Source organism: Carcharhinus amblyrhynchos, unplaced genomic scaffold (genome assembly GCF_965287045.1).
Source record: "Carcharhinus amblyrhynchos unplaced genomic scaffold, sCarAmb.v2.hapA chromosome_1321, whole genome shotgun sequence".
Classification (NCBI taxonomy): domain Eukaryota; kingdom Metazoa; phylum Chordata; class Chondrichthyes; order Carcharhiniformes; family Carcharhinidae; genus Carcharhinus; species Carcharhinus amblyrhynchos.
In genome coordinates, this window is record NW_027651061.1 from 8,057 (window position 1) to 26,149 (window position 18,093).

General features: G+C 56.6%; 1 protein-coding gene across 1 annotated transcript; it reads right to left on the reverse strand.

Annotated features, from left to right (window-relative positions):
- Window positions 1-3,219: 3,219 nt before the first annotated feature.
- On the reverse strand, window positions 3,220-17,553 carry LOC145340709 (protein canopy homolog 2-like). The gene is made up of 6 exons (XM_080185171.1): window positions 17,474-17,553; window positions 10,845-10,981; window positions 10,032-10,147; window positions 6,241-6,438; window positions 4,833-4,929; window positions 3,220-3,301 (listed from the first exon to the last, which is right to left on the reverse strand). Exons 2-6 carry the CDS (start codon window positions 10,942-10,944, stop codon window positions 3,258-3,260), a joined length of 555 nt encoding a protein of 184 aa, XP_080041297.1. The 5' UTR covers window positions 10,945-10,981; window positions 17,474-17,553; the 3' UTR covers window positions 3,220-3,257.
- Window positions 17,554-18,093: the final 540 nt, after the last annotated feature.

Genomic DNA, 18,093 nt, shown 5'->3' on the forward strand with positions numbered 1-18,093 from the left:
AGGGAGCTTTACTCTGTATCTAACCCCGTGCTGTACCTGTCCTGGGAGTGTTTGATGGGGGACGGTGTAGAGAGAGCTTTACTCTGTATCTAACCCCGTGCTGTCTCTGTCCTGGGAGTGTTTGATGGAGGGGGACAGTGTAGAGGGAGCTTTACTCTGTATCTAACCCTGTGCTGTACCTGTCCTGGGAGTGTTTGATGGGAACAGTGTAGAGGGAGCTTTACTCTGTATCTAACCCCGTGCTGTACCTGTCCTGGGAGTGTTTGATGGGGGGGACAGTGTAGAGGGAGCTTTACTCTGTATCTAACCCCGTGCTGTATCTGTCCTGGGAGTGTTTGATGGGGGGACAGTGTAGAGGGGGCTTTACTCTGTATCTAACCCCGTGCTGTACCTGTCCTGGGAGTGTTTGATGGGGGGGGACAGTGTTGAGGGAGTCCATTTTGAGGTGCATGTGGGTATGGGGCTGGTAAACTGAGTGTTAGAGCGACGGTGGGAAATCGGGGCAACAGCTGCCTGGTCTGTAGTGTTGTGTGGGAGCTATGTGTCACCCAGGCTTCGACTTTTGGGTTTTAAGCACATTGTACATTTTATATTCATGATCTTAATGTTTATCATTATAATAAATCCTGCCTATCAATAGCTATTTGTCAAATCTTTGATAGATATTTTACCCAGGAGGAAGCAATGACTTAGTGGTATTATTGCTACACTATTAACCCAGAAACTCCAGCTAATGCTCTGGGGGACCCGGCTTCGAATCCCTCAATAGCAGACGGTGAAATTTGAATTCAATAAAAATACCTGGAATTGTCGGAAAAACTCATGTGGTTCCTTTGGGTCATGAACAGCCATTAGCCAACAAGATTACGGAAAATCCCAAGGCTCTTTACACCTTTTATAAAGAGCGAGAGGGTAGCCAGGGAGAGGGTTGGCCCACTCAAGGACAAGAGAGGGAATCTGTGTGTGGCACCAGAGGAAATGGGCGAGGTATTAGACGAATACTCTGCGTCAGAGAAGGACTTGGTGGATGTGTCGATAGGTTGAGTCACGTTGAGCTCAAAAAGGAGGAGATATTGGGGTTCCTGAGAAACATTAAGGTAGACAAGTTCCCCCAGGCCCTGATGGGATATACCCCAGAATACTGAGAGGGGCAAGGGAGGAAATTGCTGGGGCCTCGAGAGAAATCTTTGTGTCCTGACTGGCCACAGGAGATGTTGTGAGACTTCTTACAGGAGAGGTCCCAGAGTAGCGACGGAAGTTGAGGGGCAACCTGATAGAAGTCTACAAGATTACATAAGAACATAAGAAATAGGAGCAGGAGTAGGCCAACTAGCCCTCTGAGTCTGCCCCGCCATTCAATAAGATCATGGCTGATCTGAAGTGGATCAGTTCCACATTCCCGCCCTCTCCCCATAATCCTTAATCCCCTTGTCTATCAGAAACCTATCTATCCGTGACTTAAAAATATTTAGCGAGGCAGCCTCCACCACTTCAACGGGCAGAGAATTCCAGAGATTCACCACCCTTTGAGTGAAGAAGTTCCTCCTCAACTCCGTTCTAAACCGCGCCCCCCCCCCCCTTTATCTTGAGGCTGTGCCCCCTAGTCCTACTGTCCTTTCTGAGCGGGAAGAGTCTCTCCACCTCTATCCTATCCATCCCATTCATCATCATATACGTCTCAATGAGATCTCCCCTCATTCTTCTAAACTCTAATGAGTACAAGCCTAGTTTATTCAGCCTCTCCTCATAGCTCAACCCCCTCAACTCCGGCATCAGCCTAGTAAACCTCCTCAGCACTCCCTCCAAGGCCAAAATATCCTTGCGTAAGTGCGGCGACCAAAACTGCACACAGTACTCCAGCTGCGGCCTCACCAGTGCCCTGTACAGCTGTAGCAAGACCTCCCTACTTCTATATTCCATCCCCCTCGCTATGAAGGCCAGCATCCCATTCGCCTTCCTGACCACCTGCTGCACCTGCGGGCTGGGCTTTTGCGACTCATGCACAAGGACGCCCAGGTCCCTCTGCACTGTAGCATGCTGCAGCTTTGCACCATGTAAGACATGATTGAGCGACATGGACAGAGTGGATAGTCAGAAGCTTCTTCCCAGGGTGGAAGAGTCAATTACTAGGGGGGGGGCACAGGTTTAAGGTGCGAGGGGCAAGGTTTAAAGGCGATGTACGAGGCAGATTTTTTTTACACAGAGGGTGGTGGGTGCCTGGAACTCGCTGCTGGGGGGAGAGAGTGGAAGCGGATACGATAGTGACTTGTCGTGACTTGACAAGTACATGGATAGGATGGGAATAGAGGGATATGGTCCCCGGAAGGGTAGGGGGTTTTAGTTCAGTTGGGGCAGCATGGTCGGTGCAGGCTTGGAGGGCCGAAGGGCCTGTTCCTGTGCTGTAATTTTCTTTGTTCTTGAAATCTGCCGTCCTTACCCCGGTCTGGCCTACATGTGACCCCAGAGCCACAGCAACGTGGTTGACTCTCAACTGGCTTCCAAGGGCAATAAATGCTGCTCTAGCCAGCGACGCCCGTGTCCCACAAGTTAATTTTAACAAGTAACCCCCTCCCCCCCCCATTATTAATGGGAACAGCAATGTAAACATGTCACGGTGTAATACCTCCCTCCGGCCTGCGGCGGCGCTCCAGTTGGGAGTTCAGCTGCCAGTGCCGCGGTCTCCGTTTCCTCTCCAACCCACCCAATTGAAAATTAGACACCAGTACCCAAGGACGATAGATCTTTCCAGCCGGTTTATTCGGGGGACAGGAGACACACATGGGTAAAAGCACCAGGACATCCTCAAGACAGAGAGAGAGAGAGAGAGAGACGTGAAGGAGGGGAAAAAAACTTAGCACTAAAAATATAATTTCTGAAGCAGCTTGTTCCTGAGTGAGTTAGACGTTCTTCAGTCTCGTAGCGAGGAGGGATGTCCTTCTGTTTCTGCTCAGTGTTTGCCGCCCCCCCCCCCTCTCTTAGGCTCGAGTCTGCGAGAAGCGTGGGGGGGGTGGGGGTGTGCGGCATTCCGGCTGGGATTCTCCGCACGGTCAGAGAGGGACGATCTTGACCCACGAGCGCTGAGTTCTTCCCGGAGACGCGTTGGGCTCTGCTCGAATCGCCTTCGTTCCGATCCCCCGGAGGGTGGGGTTGTGGTGGGGTTGTAGTGGGGGGGTGGGGGGGGGGGGGGGGGACGGACGCTCGCTCACTCCTTTCCCCCCCCCACTTCCTCCTGGGGAAATCGAGACCAGGGAGACACGTTACAGTTCATCGTGACGGGCGTGGAGAGTGTGGTCGCAGAGATCTGCAATGGGGGAGGTGGGGACGGGGAGAAGGAGAGAGAGAGAGAGAGAGGTCTCAACTCAAGTCTGATGGTAACTCCCCTCGTGCGCCCCCCGCCCCCCCCCCCCACCTATCCCCGTAAACCCCATACGTTTACCCGAGTACCCCCCCCACTGGCACTAAGGGGACAATTTAGCACGGCCAATCCACCCTAACCTGCACATCTTTGGGACACTAAGGGGACAATTTAGCACGGCCAATCCACCCTAACCTGCTCATCTTTGGGACACTAAGGGGACAATTTAGCACGGCCAATCCACCCTAACCTGCACATCTTTGGGACACTAAGGGGACAATTTAGCACGGCCAATCCACCCTAACCTACACATCTTTGGGACACTAAGGGGACAATTTAGCACGGCCAATCCACCCTAACCTGCACATCTTTGGGACACTAAGGGGACAATTTAGCACGGCCAATCCACCTTAACCTACACATCTTTGGGACACTAAGGGGACAATCCACCCTAACCTACACATCTTTGGGACACTAAGGGGACAATCCACCCTAACCTACACATCTTTGGGACACTAAGGGACAATTTAGCATGGCCAATCCACCCTAACCTACACATCTTTGGGACACTAAGGGGACAATTTAGCACGGCCAATCCACCCTAACCTACACATCTTTGGACACTAAGGGGACAATTTAGCACGGCCAATCCACCCTAACCTACACATCTTTGGGACACTAAGGGACAATTTAGCACGGCCAATCCACCCTAACCTACACATCTTTGGGACACTAAGGGACAATTTAGCACGGCCAATCCACCCTAACCTACACATCTTTGGGACACTAAGGGGACAATTTAGCACGGCCAATCCACCCTAACCTACACATCTTTGGGACACTAAGGGACAATTTAGCACGGCCAATCCACCCTAACCTACACATCTTTGGGACACTAAGGGGACAATTTAGCACGGCCAATCCACCCTAACCTACACATCTTTGGGACTGTGGGGAGGAAACCGGGGCAAACCGGAAACCCACGCAGACACGGGGATAACATGCAAACTCCACACAGACAGTGACCCGAGGCCGGGAATCGAACCCGGGTTCCCTGTCGCTGCGAGGGAATGATGGATGGTCTGCGGCCCCGGGTTGGGGAGTGAGAATTCCAAAGATTCCTCAAACTCCACTCCCCCTCCCTCACACAGTCCAAGAGAAGAGATACCCCCTTGTCCCAAACCCAACAGCTGATCCCCCACCCCCATCCTGTGACTGTGAACCACCTCCTCCCCACCCCCCGACCACCACCTCCATCCACTACCCCAAACTGGTAGCACAGCGTCCCCCCCCTCCCCCACAGGGTCCACCCCCCCACTGGGTCCCCCCCCTCCCTCCCTCCCCCACAGGGTTCCACCTCACCGTCCCCCTCAGGGTTCCTGCTGCCCCCTTCCCCCGCAGGGTCCCCCTCCCCCTCCCCCGCAGGGTCCCCCCCCCCGTCCCCCGCAGCAGACGGAAGGGGGGGTTCACAGCTAACCTGTCCTCTTACTGCACAGATGGTCCTTGATATTGTTGCCGTCGCGTGAGAAAAACTCGATGAATTCGTCCTCGTACTCCTCAGCGAGTTTCTCACACTGCCAGGAAAAGGAACATTAGTGAGGTGCTTTCCCTGCTGGGAACGGAGATACACACGGGGATCGACCCCCCCCCCCGAGCGCCGCACTGTGTGTGTGGGGAGGGTCGGTGCTGAGGGAGCGCCGCACTGTGTGTGTGGGGAGGGTCGGTGCCGAGGGAGCGCCGCACTGTGTGTGGGGAGGGTCAGTGCTGAGGGAGCGCCGCACTGTGTGTGGGGAGGGTCGGTGCTGAGGGAGCGCCGCACTGTGTGGGGAGGGTCGGTGCCGAGGGAGCGCCGCACTGTGTGGGGAGGGTCGGTGCCGAGGGAGCGCCGCACTGTGTGGGGAGGGTCGGTGCCGAGGGAGCGCCGCACTGTGTGGGGAGGGTCGGTGCCGAGGGAGCGCCGCACTGTGTGGGGAGGGTCGGTGCCGAGGGAGCGCCGCACTGTGTGGGGAGGGTCGGTGCCGAGGGAGCGCCGCACTGTGTGGGGAGGGTCGGTGCCGAGGGAGCGCCGCACTGTGTGGGGAGGGTCGGTGCCGAGGGAGCGCCGCACTGTGTGTGGGGAGGGTCGGTGCTGAGGGAGCGCCGCACTGTGTGGGGAGGGTCGGTGCTGAGGGAGCGCCGCACTGTGTGGGGAGGGTCGGTGCTGAGGGAGCGCCGCACTGTGTGGGGAGGGTCGGTGCTGAGGGAGCGCCGCACTGTGTGGGGAGGGTCGGTGCCGAGGGAGCGCCGCACTGTGTGGGGAGGGTCGGTGCCGAGGGAGCGCCGCACTGTGTGGGGAGGGTCGGTGCCGAGGGAGCGCCGCACTGTGTGGGGAGGGTCGGTGCCGAGGGAGCGCCGCACTGTGTGTGGGGAGGGTCGGTGCCGAGGGAGCGCCGCACTGTGTGGGGAGGGTCGGTGCTGAGGGAGCGCCGCACTGTGTGTGGGGAGGGTCAGTGCTGAGGGAGCGCCGCACTGTGTGGGGAGGGTCGGTGCTGAGGGAGCGCCGCACTGTGTGGGGAGGGTCGGTGCCGAGGGAGCGCCGCACTGTGTGGGGAGGGTCGGTGCCGAGGGAGCGCCGCACTGTGTGGGGAGGGTCGGTGCCGAGGGAGCGCCGCACTGTGTGGGGAGGGTCAGTGCTGAGGGAGCACCACACTGTGTGGGGAGGGTCAGTGCCGAGGGAGCGCCGCACTGTGTGTGGGGAGGGTCAGTGCTGGGGGAGCGCCGCACTGTGTGTGTGGGGAGGGTCGGCGCCGAGGGAGCGCCGCACCCTGCGGGGAGGGTCGATGCCGAGGGAGCGCCGCACCCTGCGGGGAGGGGTGCATCTCTCACTGGCTTGCTCGCCCACTCACCGCTTGTTTTAACTTGGAGCTGATGTCCTCTGTGAACCGGGTGTTGAGGAGGTTGGCCTGGGCCCCCTCCCGGGTCAGCACTCGGACGTACGTGCTCCTGTGCGTCTCCGGGTCCACCTGCTCTCCGTACTCCTTCATGTGCTCGCACACCCGCTCCAGCAGTTCGAGCAGGAACATCTCTGACCGAGCGTACGGAACCTGGAGGGAAACGGCTCAGTCACTCGCCTCCCCTCCGTCTGACCCATCAACACCCTCCTCCTCCCCCGTCTCCCTGACTATCCAAGCCCGTGACGATCTTGTAAACCTCTATCAGGTCCCTCTCTGTGCGGAGGGGGGTGTTGACGGCTGGGGGGGGGGGGAGGGAGATGGGTCAGGCGGAGGGGGAGGTGAGTGACTCACCTACCTCCCGTGCCTGCGTGGGTTTCCTCCGGGTGCTCCGGTTTCCTCCTGCGCCCCCCCCCAAAGATGTTGTGGGTTAGGCGCATTGGCCGTGCTAAATTGACCCCTAGACGCGTAGGTTTGGAAGGATTAGCAGGGTAGATATTGGGTGGGATTGTGGTCGGTACAGACTCGATGGGCCGAATAGCCTCCTCCTGGCCTGTAGGGGTTCGATCATCCTGTGATCTCACAAGCTACACAATCAAATGTGGTTCTATCCACGAATCTCTCACTGACCACTCAGGGCCCAGGTCTCTTCGCTAAATACCATTGCAACTCAGAAACCCGTCTGTGCTGACCCATTTTTCTGCCTCGTCCCACTGACCCTGCGCCTGGACCATATCCCTCCTCACCCCTCTCATCCATGAACCTGTCCAAGCTTTTCTTAACAGTGACCCCACATTTATCCGGCAGCTCGTTCCAAGTTCCCACCACTCTCTGCGTGAAGAAGCCCCCCCTAATATTCCCGTTACACGCCCTCTGGTTTTTTTCTCCCCTAGCCTCTGGGGAAAAAGCCTGCTTGCATTCACTCTATCTTTACCCATCTCACCTTATGCACCTCTATCAAATCTCCCCTCATTCTCCAGGGAATAAAGTCCTAACCTATTCGATCTCTCTCTGTATCTCAGCTTCCCAAGACCCGGCAACGTCCTTCTCTGCACTCTTTCAACCTTATTTACATCCTTCCTGTAACTAGGTGACCAAAACTGTACACAATTGTAGAAGAAATTAGATTCATATAAGCAATTAGGTTGCATAGAAAAGTAAGTGTTTTAAACGGACTTGCTATAGTAGGGGCTAAAGCTGCAGCAGTAGCTAAAGGGTTAATGATTCACTATATACTCACCATTATACCGAAAATCAAGAAACTAGCTGAAGCAGGCAGGGTTAGAAAAACAGGGCCTAGCAGACACTCAAGGTCTAAAGGCCAGATAACGGGCCATCTGCCTTTAGGAGGATAGAAAAATAAACCACCATTCTTCTCCCCTACCTAGTTACGGTAAATCACAAGGGACAGGGACTGTAGGATGATTTAGACCAAGGACACTATAGATAAGTCCTAGGACCATAGTTTTAATTCATGGGACAATGATTAAAGGGGTAATAGAGATAGTAAGGATAATAGGGAGTATTGTAACCTGCTTGCAGAGTTGTTTATTTCACTGTATAAAAATAGCGCGGGTTTGTTCAAAAATTCAGAGTTCTCTCGGTGTTGACTGAGGTGTACTCTCCGTGATATCACGACAATAAACTCTCCTGACGCCTGACTCTGAACGTCTCTGCCTGAGTTATTCTGAGCTAGGAATTTCCTCGACAACAATACTCTAAATTCAGCCTTGTAATAACCTTACCATAACACCCCAACTTTTATACTCGATACTCCAATTCATAAAGGACGCGGAAGTATAATGATCACTCTTTCTAATCACGGTCACTCTCACAGAAAGGGTTCAATGTTCAGGGGTGGGGGATAGATTGGGGGGGGGGGGGTGGGGAATAGTATCTTGGTCCCCTGGTTGGTGGAACGATGGTCAACTCTCATCCACTCAAACCACAGGCGAGGAAACTCTTGATTTCAGAGTGTGGAGCATCTTCCATTCGCTGTGTAGGCACCGGGGCTGGGGCTTCAGAAACTAGCGCGTTCCTTAACCGGGCAGTTGATCTTCTTGTTTACTCCGCCTAACCAGTGCCAAACCAGCCAACCAACTTTTGATGTACGGTTACCCGAGTTTTCTCCTCAACGTTACACCCCGAGACCCCCATTATTTTTTGAAAAAGCTCCCCCCCACCCAGGATCAAGAGGTTTCCACTGGCTTTCAAACTGCTTAGTTACCTCTTCTCACCAAACTTTTTCTTTTCCCGGGAGTAGCAGCTACCCCAGGCCGCCCGTCAACCCATTGAGGGGTCGCGTGTGTTTTTTTTTTAAGAAAGAGGACACGGATTCTTCCAGAAGATCCTTCGTCCGCGAGGAGGCACCAAGTTCCGTTATTGAAGTGTTGACGGCCCCACATCCCACCATTTCTCCCCAACTCCTTCCTCCCCCCACCCTCCCCCATCTGCCCCCCCCCCCAACCCCCCTCCCACTCTATAACCACAACCTCCCAAAATGCAAACCCCGTCCCCCCCACCTCAACTCCCCACATCTTCACTGTACGTCCCCACCCTCATGCTTGGGGAAGTGGGGGGGGGAGAAGAGGAGATAGAGAGAAAAGTGGATGAAAAAGGGTGAGGAGGGAGTGACGGGGGGGGGGATGGTGAGGGGGGGAACAGTGTTGGGGAAAGACAGGGTGACCTGGGGGGGGGGGTGACTGGAGGAGGGGGGGGATGACCTGGGGAAGGGGGGTGCAGGGAAAGAGAGGGGGTAACTGGTGAGGGAGAGAGAGGGGGTGATGGGGGGGAGGGGAGGGTGACGGGGGGGTGGAGAGAGGGGGTGACTGGGGAGGAGAGGGAGGGAGAAGAGAGGGGGTGACGGGGGGAGAGAGGGGGTGACTGGGGGGGGGAGAGGGGGGGTAGAGAGAGGGGATGACGGGGGGGAGAGGGGGTAGAGAGAAGGGGTGACGGGGGGTAGAGAGAGGGGGTGACTGGGGGCGCAAAGAGGGGGGTAGAGAGAGGGGGTGACAGGGGGGTAGAGAGAGGGGGTGACGGGGGGGAGAGGGGGGTAGAGAGAGGGGGTGACTGGGGGGGGGGCGAAGAGGGGGGTAGAGAGAGGGGGTGACGGGGGGGAGATGGGGTAGAGAGAGGGGGTGACGGGGGGGAGAGGGGGTAGAGAGAGGGGGTGACTGGGGAGGGGGAGAGGGGGGTAGAGAGAGGGGGTGAATGGGGAGGGGGAGAGGGGGGTAGAGAGAGGGGGTGACTGGGGAGGGGGAGAGGGGGTAGAGAGAGGGGGTGACTGGGGAGGGAGAGGGGGTAGAGAGAGGGGGTGACGGGGGGAGAGGGGGTAGAGAGAGGGGTGACGGGGAGGGAGGGGGGTAGAGAGAGGGGGTGACTGGGGGGGAGAGGGGGTAGAGAGAGGGGGTGACTGGGGGGGGAGAGGGGGTAGAGAGAGGGGGTGACTGGGGGGGGAGAGGGGGTAGAGAGAGGGGGTGACTGGGGGGGAGAGGGGGGTAGAGAGAGGGGGTGATGGGGGGGAGAGGGGGTAGAGAGAGGGGGTGACGGGGGGGACGAAGAGGGGGGTAGAGAGAGGGGGAGACGGGGGGGTAGAGAAGGGGTAGAGAGAGGGGGTGACTGGGGAGGGGGGAGTAGAGAGAGGGGGTGACTGGGGAGGGGGAGAGGGGGGTAGAGAGAGGGGGTGACTGGGGAGGGGGAGGGGGGGGTAGAGAGAGGGGGGTGACGAGTTGCTATCAGGGACTCACCGTCGTGGCCACGGGGTCACCGTCCGGCCCCAGGATGTACGATCCGGTCTCCACCACCTTCCCCGGATCCACCTGGGAGATTTCCCAATTCAACTCATCCACCAGGGCCCTGCAGGCTGGAGAGAGAGAGAGAGTGGGGGGGGTCACACACCGTCTGGGGAAGGGGAGCAGTGACGTGAACAGGGGAACCGACTCCGAGAGCCCACCAATGGGATGCAAGATCAAATCGGATCGAAATTCCGGGAATGGGCAGCACTGACTGAACAATTCCGAGCGCGTCGCCGATTAACACGGACAGCAATTTAAGATCAGGAAACCGGGGTCTCACAACGCGAGCTTAACGGGTACTGGACGCGACTAATATCTGTAGACGGGGAAACCTCCCCCCTCCCACCCCCCCCATGTCCCCCACCCCCCCCCCCACCCCCCAGCGTCCCCCACCAAGACCGTATGCAAATTCTGATTTCTACGACCAATGGAGCCTCTTGGTCCTTTCCCGCGGGCAAATCCGCAGTTGACTTGTTAGCCAATCAGCGTCCCTTCCTCACGCGGGACAAATCCGGCCCCCCTCGCCTCGGAAATTTGGTACTCCTGCATCTGTCCGAATTGGGGAAAGGCTAGAACAGCGGGGGGGTGGGGGGGGGGGGGGGGTATCTGGAATTCCGGCAGGTGGGATTTTCCTCTTCCGTCGGTAGCACAGGGTGTGAACAACAGGGGCCCCCCCCCCCCACCTCACCCCTCCCCGTGGTCAGGAAGATCCCGCCGTTGGCAGACTGGGGAGGGGTTGAAATGAGGTCAGGGTCACTCACTCACCTCCACAGTAAAGGTCAGCGGATCTTCTGGCCAGGGTGATAGGGGACCACGCGCTGATGACAAGGACCAGGTGAAACACGGTTACAATGAAGCTTGACATGGTTCCGATCCGTCACTTCCAGGATATTCCTGCTGTCCTAAACCATCGATAGAGAGGAGTGAGTGAGCGGAGGTCCCAGTGACTAGTCCACACATCGCCCCCCCCCACATCCCGTGTCAATATCACACCCACACTTGCGATATCGGTGCTGAGGGAGCGCCGCACTGTGTGGGGAGGGTTAGTGCTGAGGGAGCGCCGCACTGTGTGTGTGGGGAGGGTCGGTGCTGAGGGAGCGCCGCACTGTGTGTGTGGGGAGGGTCGGTGCTGAGGGAGCACTGCACTGTGTGTGGGGAGGGTCGGTGCCGAGGGAGTGCCGCACTGTGTGGGGAGGGTCGGTGCCGAGGGAGCGCCGAACTGTGCGGGGAGGGTTGGCGCCGAGGGAGCGCCGCACTGTGTGTGGGGAGGGTCGGTGCCGAGGGAGCGCCGCACTGTGTGTGGGGAGGGTCGGTGCCGAGGGAGCGCCGCACTGTGTGTGGGGAGGGTCGGTGCTGAGGGAGCGCCGCACTGTGCGGGGAGGGTCGGCGCTGTGTGGGGAGGGTCGGTGCTGAGGGAGCGCCGCACTGTGCGGGGAGGGTCGGTGCCGAGGGAGCGCCGCACTGTGCGGGAGGGTCGGTGCTGAGGGAGCGCCGCACTGTGCGGGGAGGGTCGGTGCTGAGGGAGCGCCGCACTGTGCGGGGAGGGTCGGCGCTGTGTGGGGAGGGTCGGTGCTGAGGGAGCGCCGCACTGTGTGGGGAGGGTCGGTGCTGAGGGAGCGCCGCACTGTGTGTGGGGAGGGTCGGTGCTGAGGGAGCGCCGCACTGTGTGGGGAGGGTCGGTGCCGAGGGAGCGCCGCACTGTGTGGGGAGGGTCAGTGCTGAGGGAGCGCCGCACTGTGTGGGGAGGGTCGGTGCCGAGGGAGCGCCGCACTGTGTGGGGAGGGTCGGTGCCGAGGGAGCGCCGCACTGTGTGTGGGGAGGGTCGGTGCTGAGGGAGCGCCGCACTGTGTGGGGAGGGTCGGTGCCGCCACCTGGTAGAGTGAGAGAGGGGCACCGACACTGCTGCAGATTCTGAGTCTGAGGGAGAGAGAGGTACATTGGGAAGCAGTAAGGTGGGTAGGAGGATTATGAGTGCGAGTTTGTCCTACAGCAGAGCCTGGTCTCCAGTCATGTTGTGCCCCTGTGTCACTGGACCAAGGCCTTGCTCTGTCTAGCCCCTCTGGTAGCTGCTCTGACACAGCCACCTGTGATGACAACGTGCCTTTAAGAAAAGCATTTACCTTGTTTCCTGGTGAGGGGTATGTTTAAAATTCAGCTCTGTTTTATCCGGTGCCAGTTTGTCCGCACCGGGCATGCTGAGAATACAAGCTAGTGATTGATTTTAGCTCAGGGACGCGCTCGTTTCAATCTGAGTCTTGCTCCGTCACGCCTGTGTGGTGAGTGATGGCCATTCCACGAACTCGCAGGCATCTCCCAGCCTTTGGGAACATGGGAATTAGGAGCAGGAGTACGCCATTCAGCCCTCCAAGCCTGCTCCACCATTCAATCAGATCATGGCTGATCTCTCCCTGGTCTCACCTTCCCTCCTGTTCCCCATATCCCGAATTCCCTTTATCTATTAGAAATACGTCAATCTCATAGAACAGTGCAGAAGGAGGCCATTCAGCCCATCAAGTCTGCACCAATCCCAATCAGGCCCTATCCACGTAACCCCATGTATTTACCCTGCTAATTCCCCTGCACATCTTTGGGACACTAAGGGACAATTTAGCATGGCCAATCCACCCTAACCTACACATCTTTGGACTGTGGAAGGAAACCCATGCAGACATGGGGAGAACATGCAGACAGTGACCCAAGCTGAGAATCGAACCCAGGTCCCTGGCGCTGTGAGACAGCAGCGCTAACCCACTGTGTCACCGTGCCCCCGGGGAATCGAACCCGGGACCCTGGCGCCGTGAGACAGCAGCGCTAACCCACTGTGTCACCGTGCCCCCGGGGAATCGAACCCGGGTCCCTGGCGCCGTGAGACAGCAGCGCTAACTCACTGTGTCACCGTGCCCCCGGGGAATCGAACCCGGGTCCCTGGCGCTGTGAGGCAGCAGTGCTAACCCACTGTGTCACCGTGCTGCCGGGGAATCGAACCCGGGTCCCTGGCGCCGTGAGACAGCAGCGCTAACCCACTGTGTCACCGTGCCCCCGGGGAATCGAACCCGGGTCCCTGGCGCTGTGAGACAGCAGCGCTAACCCACTGTGTCACCGTGCCCCCGGGGAATCGAACCCGGGTCCCTGGCGCTGTGAGACAGCAGCGCTAACCCACTGTGTCACCGTGCTGCCGGGGAATCGAACCCGGGTCCCTGGCGCTGTGAGACAGCAGCGCTAACCCACTGTGTCACCGTGCCCCCGGGGAATCGAACCCGGGTCCCTGGCGCTGAGAGACAGCAGCGCTAACCCACTGTGTCACCGTGCTGCCGCTGATATGTATCCTTTGCTGCAATGTTCCATCCCATCCCTTGGCAAGCTCCCCGCTGGAGTCCAGCTAAACCGCAGAAAAATGCGAACCTGATAAACCTCCACTGCCTGCAGGCCAGGTCCAAGACTGTCCCTTCCCTTCCTCTGTCATTGCTGACTCTCAAACTATGATGAGAATGGACTGTAGGAATGAGATAGAGAACCTGGTGAACTGGTGCGGCGACAATAATCTCTCCCTCAATGTCAACAAAACCAAGGAGATTGTCATCGGCTCCAGGAAGCGTAGAGGAGAACGTGCCCCTGTCTACATCAACGGGGACCGAGTAGAGAAGGATCGAGAGCTTCAAGTTTCTAGGTGTCCCAGATCACCAACAACCTGTCCTGGTCCCTCCCCCCACAAACGCCGACACTATAGTTAAGAAAGCCCCACCAACACCCTCTACTTTCTCAGGAGACTAAGGAAATTTGGCATGTCCGCTACGGACTCTCACCGACTTTTACAGATGCCCCCCCCCCCATAGAAAGCATCCTTTCCGGGTGTATCCCAGCTTGGTCTGGGGCTCCTGCTCTGACCAAGACCGCAAGGAACTACAAAGGGTTGTGTGTGTGTGTGTGTGTGTGTGTGAACGTAGCCCAGTCCCATCACGCAAACCAGCCTCCCATCCATTGACTCCGTCTACACTTCCCGCTGCCTCGGGGAAAAGCAGCCGGTATAATCAAGGACCCCCCCCGACACACGCACCCCGGACATTCTCTCTTCCACCTTCTTCCGTCGGGGGAAAAAGGTACAAAAGTCTGAGGTCCCGTACCGACCGACTCAAGAACAGCTTCCTCCCTGCTGCCGTCAGACTTCTCACACACTCTATCTCTCTCTTACTTACGTGGCGAAAAACTGCAGCAGGCGACGGTGCAGAGGGACCTCGGGGTCCTTGTGCATGAGTCGCAAAAACCCAGCTTGCAGGTGCAGCAGGTGGTCAGGAAGGCGAATGGGATGCTGGCCTTCATAGCGAGGGGGATTGAATATAAAAGTAGGGAGGTCTTGCTGCGGCTGTATAGGGCATTGGTGAGGCCGCAGCTGGAGTACTGTGTGCAGTTTTGGTCACCATACTTACGCAAGGATATTTTGGCCTTGGAGGGAGTGCAGAGGAGGTTCACTAGGCTGATACCGGAGTTGAGGGGATTGAGCTATGAGGGGAGGCTGAATAAACTAGGCTTGTACTCGTTAAGAGTTTAGAAGAATGAGGGGAGATCTCATTGAGACGTATAAGATGATGAATGGGATGGATAGGATAGAGGTGGAGAGACTCTTCCTGCTCAGAAAGGACAGTAGGACTAGGGGGCACAGCCTCAAGATAAAGGGGAGGGGCGGTTTAGAACGGAGTTGAGGAGGAACTTCTTCACTCAAAGGGTGGTGAATCTCTGGAATTCTCTGCCCGTTGAGGTGGTGGAGGCTGCCTCGCTAAATATTTTTAAGACGCGGGTTGATGGGTTTTTGATAAGAGAGGGGATTAAGGGTTATGGGGAGAGGCGGGAATGTGGAACTGAGCCACGACAGATCAGCCATGATCTTATTGAATGGCGGGGCAGGCTCGAAGGGCTAGATGGCCTACTCCTGCTCCTATTTCTTATGTTCTTATGTTCTCTCACACACACACTCTCTCTCTCTCTCTCTGACACACACACACTCTCTCTCTCTCTCTCTCTGACACACACACACTCTCTCTCTCTGACACACACACACTCTCTCTCTCTGACACACACACACTCTCTCTCTCTGACACACACACACACTCTCTCTCTGACACACACACACTCTCTCTCTCTGACACACACACACTCTCTCTCTCTGACACACACACACTCTCTCTCTCTGACACACACACACTCTCTCTCTCTCTGACACACACACACTCTCTCTCTCTGACACACACACACTCTCTCTCTCTGACACACACACACTCTCTCTCTCTGACACACACACACTCTCTCTCTCTGACACACACACACTCTCTCTCTCTGACACACACACACTCTCTCTCTCTGACACACACACACTCTCTCTCTCTGACACACACACACTCTCTCTCTCTGACACACACACACTCTCTCTCTCTGACACACACACACTCTCTCTCTCTGACACACACACACTCTCTCTCTCTGACACACACACACTCTCTCTCTCTGACACACACACACTCTCTCTCTCTGACACACACACACTCTCTCTCTCTGACACACACACACTCTCTCTCTCTGACACACACACACTCTCTCTCTCTGACACACACACACTCTCTCTCTCTGACACACACACACTCTCTCTCTGACACACACACACTCTCTCTCTGACACACACACACTCTCTCTCTCTGACACACACACACTCTCTCTCTCTGACACACACACACTCTCTCTCTCTGACACACACACACTCTCTCTCTCTGACACACACACACTCTCTCTCTCTCTCACACACACACTCTCTCTCTCTCTCACACACACACTCTCTCTCTCTCTCTCACACACACTCTCTCTCTCTCTCACACACACACTCTCTCTCTCTCTCACACACACACTCTCTCTCTCTGACACACACACACTCTCTCTCTCTGACACACACACACTCTCTCTCTCTGACACACACACACTCTCTCTCTCTGACACACACACACTCTCTCTCTCTGACACACACACACACTCTCTCTCTCTGACACACACACACACTCTCTCTCTCTGACACACACACACACTCTCTCTCTCTGACACACACACACACTCTCTCTCTCTGACAACACACACACACTCTCTCTCTCTGCACACACACACACTCTCTCTCTCTGACACACACACACACTCTCTCTCTCTGACACACACACACACTCTCTCTCTCTCTGACACACACACACACTCTCTCTCTCTCTCACACACACACACTCTCTCTCACACACACACTCTCTCTCTCACCACACACTCTCTCTCTCTCTCACACACACACACTCTCTCTCACACACACACACTCTCTCTCTCACACACACACTCTCTCTCTCTCTCACACACACACACTCTCTCTCACACACACACACCTCTCTCTCTCTGACACACACACTCTCTCTCTGACACACACACTCTCTCTCTCTGACACACACACACACACTCTCTCTGACACACACACACACACACTCTCTCTGACACACACACACACACACTCTCTCTGACACACACACACACACACTCTCTCTGACACACACACACACACACTCTCTCTGACACACACACACTCTCTCTGACACACACACACTCACTCAATGATGCAGTTCACTCCAGTCTGTTAACGTGGGAGATTACACAGTGTCTCCCTGTCTCTCTCTCTCTCTCGATTTAACTGCAGGAACTCGGTTCAACAACAAACAAACTCCAAGAGCAGAAGAACCCGAACATTCGGAGCATTTTTCTCCTCTGTCTGTTCGTGAATTCTTTAAATTATTGAAACATCGTGGTAGCGTTCACAGAACTGAGCTGGTTTATCCGGGGAGAGAATGAGTTTAAAAAAAAACCTCCTTCCCCACAAAACCAGTCTCAGAACCCAATCCCCCCCCCACCCACACTGATCAGTCAACCCCCAACCCCAGAAAATAGACACACACATTGTCCAACTGCTCACACACACACACACAATGCAGGCAACTTAACATCTTAACACACACAAATATATTACTTATTTTACACACACATATCATTAAAAGGGGAAGTATTTTGTGTATGAATGTCCCCCCCCCTCTCTCTCCCCCCTTCCCCCCCCCCCCCCCTCTCTCTCCCCCCTTCCCCCCCCCCCCCCCCCAGGGAATCCCCCTCTCCCGGGGGGGGTGTTGCCCCAAATGTATCACTTTCAGATTGGATACATTCTGGAAATTGCAACACTCTCAGCTGGAGGGAATCCCCCGCCCTTGTAAAGCAGAGCCTGTGTACCTACACCCCCCTGCTCCAGCCTACCCCCCCTCTCCTCCCCCTCCCCCCTCCCTCAACAGCAAATTAAACCCCCCCCCCCAAAAACCCCCCAACAAATTAAAAAGCAGACACACCCTGACAGTCTCTTTCTCTCTGTCTCTCTCTCTCTCTCTCCTGGCTCTCAGGCTGATGTTAGTCGCTTCCCTGGTTTAAGATTGGGACCTTTCCCAGGATTCAGGACCCCGTTCCTGCGTGGCATCTCATTTTCCACGTGAACAAGAACTCCAGTCCAGTGAGGGGCAAACATCATTAAAAAACTTTCCATGGTCACATCCTCCCAGAGAGAGAGAGAGACGTGTCTGAGATTGAGGGTATGGTTATACTCACCCGCACAGGGACAGGCAAAGAGGAGAGGACTTGCATTTATATAGCGCCTGCAGGCAACTGGAGGAGGTCCCAGGGTGAGAGGAGGTCAAATATCTTGGCACTAATTAATGCAGTGCTGAGGGAGCGCCGCACTGTGTGTGGGGAGGGTCGGTGCTGAGGGAGCGCCGCACTGTGTGTGGGGAGGGTCGGTGCTGAGGGAGCGCCGCACTGTGTGTGTGGGGAGGGTCGGTGCTGAGGGAGCGCCGCACTGTGTGTGGGGAGGGTCGGTGCTGAGGGAGCGCCGCACTGTGTGTGGGGAGGGTCGGTGCTGAGGGAGCGCCGCACTGTGTGTGTGGGGAGGGTCGGTGCTGAGGGAGCGCCGCACTGT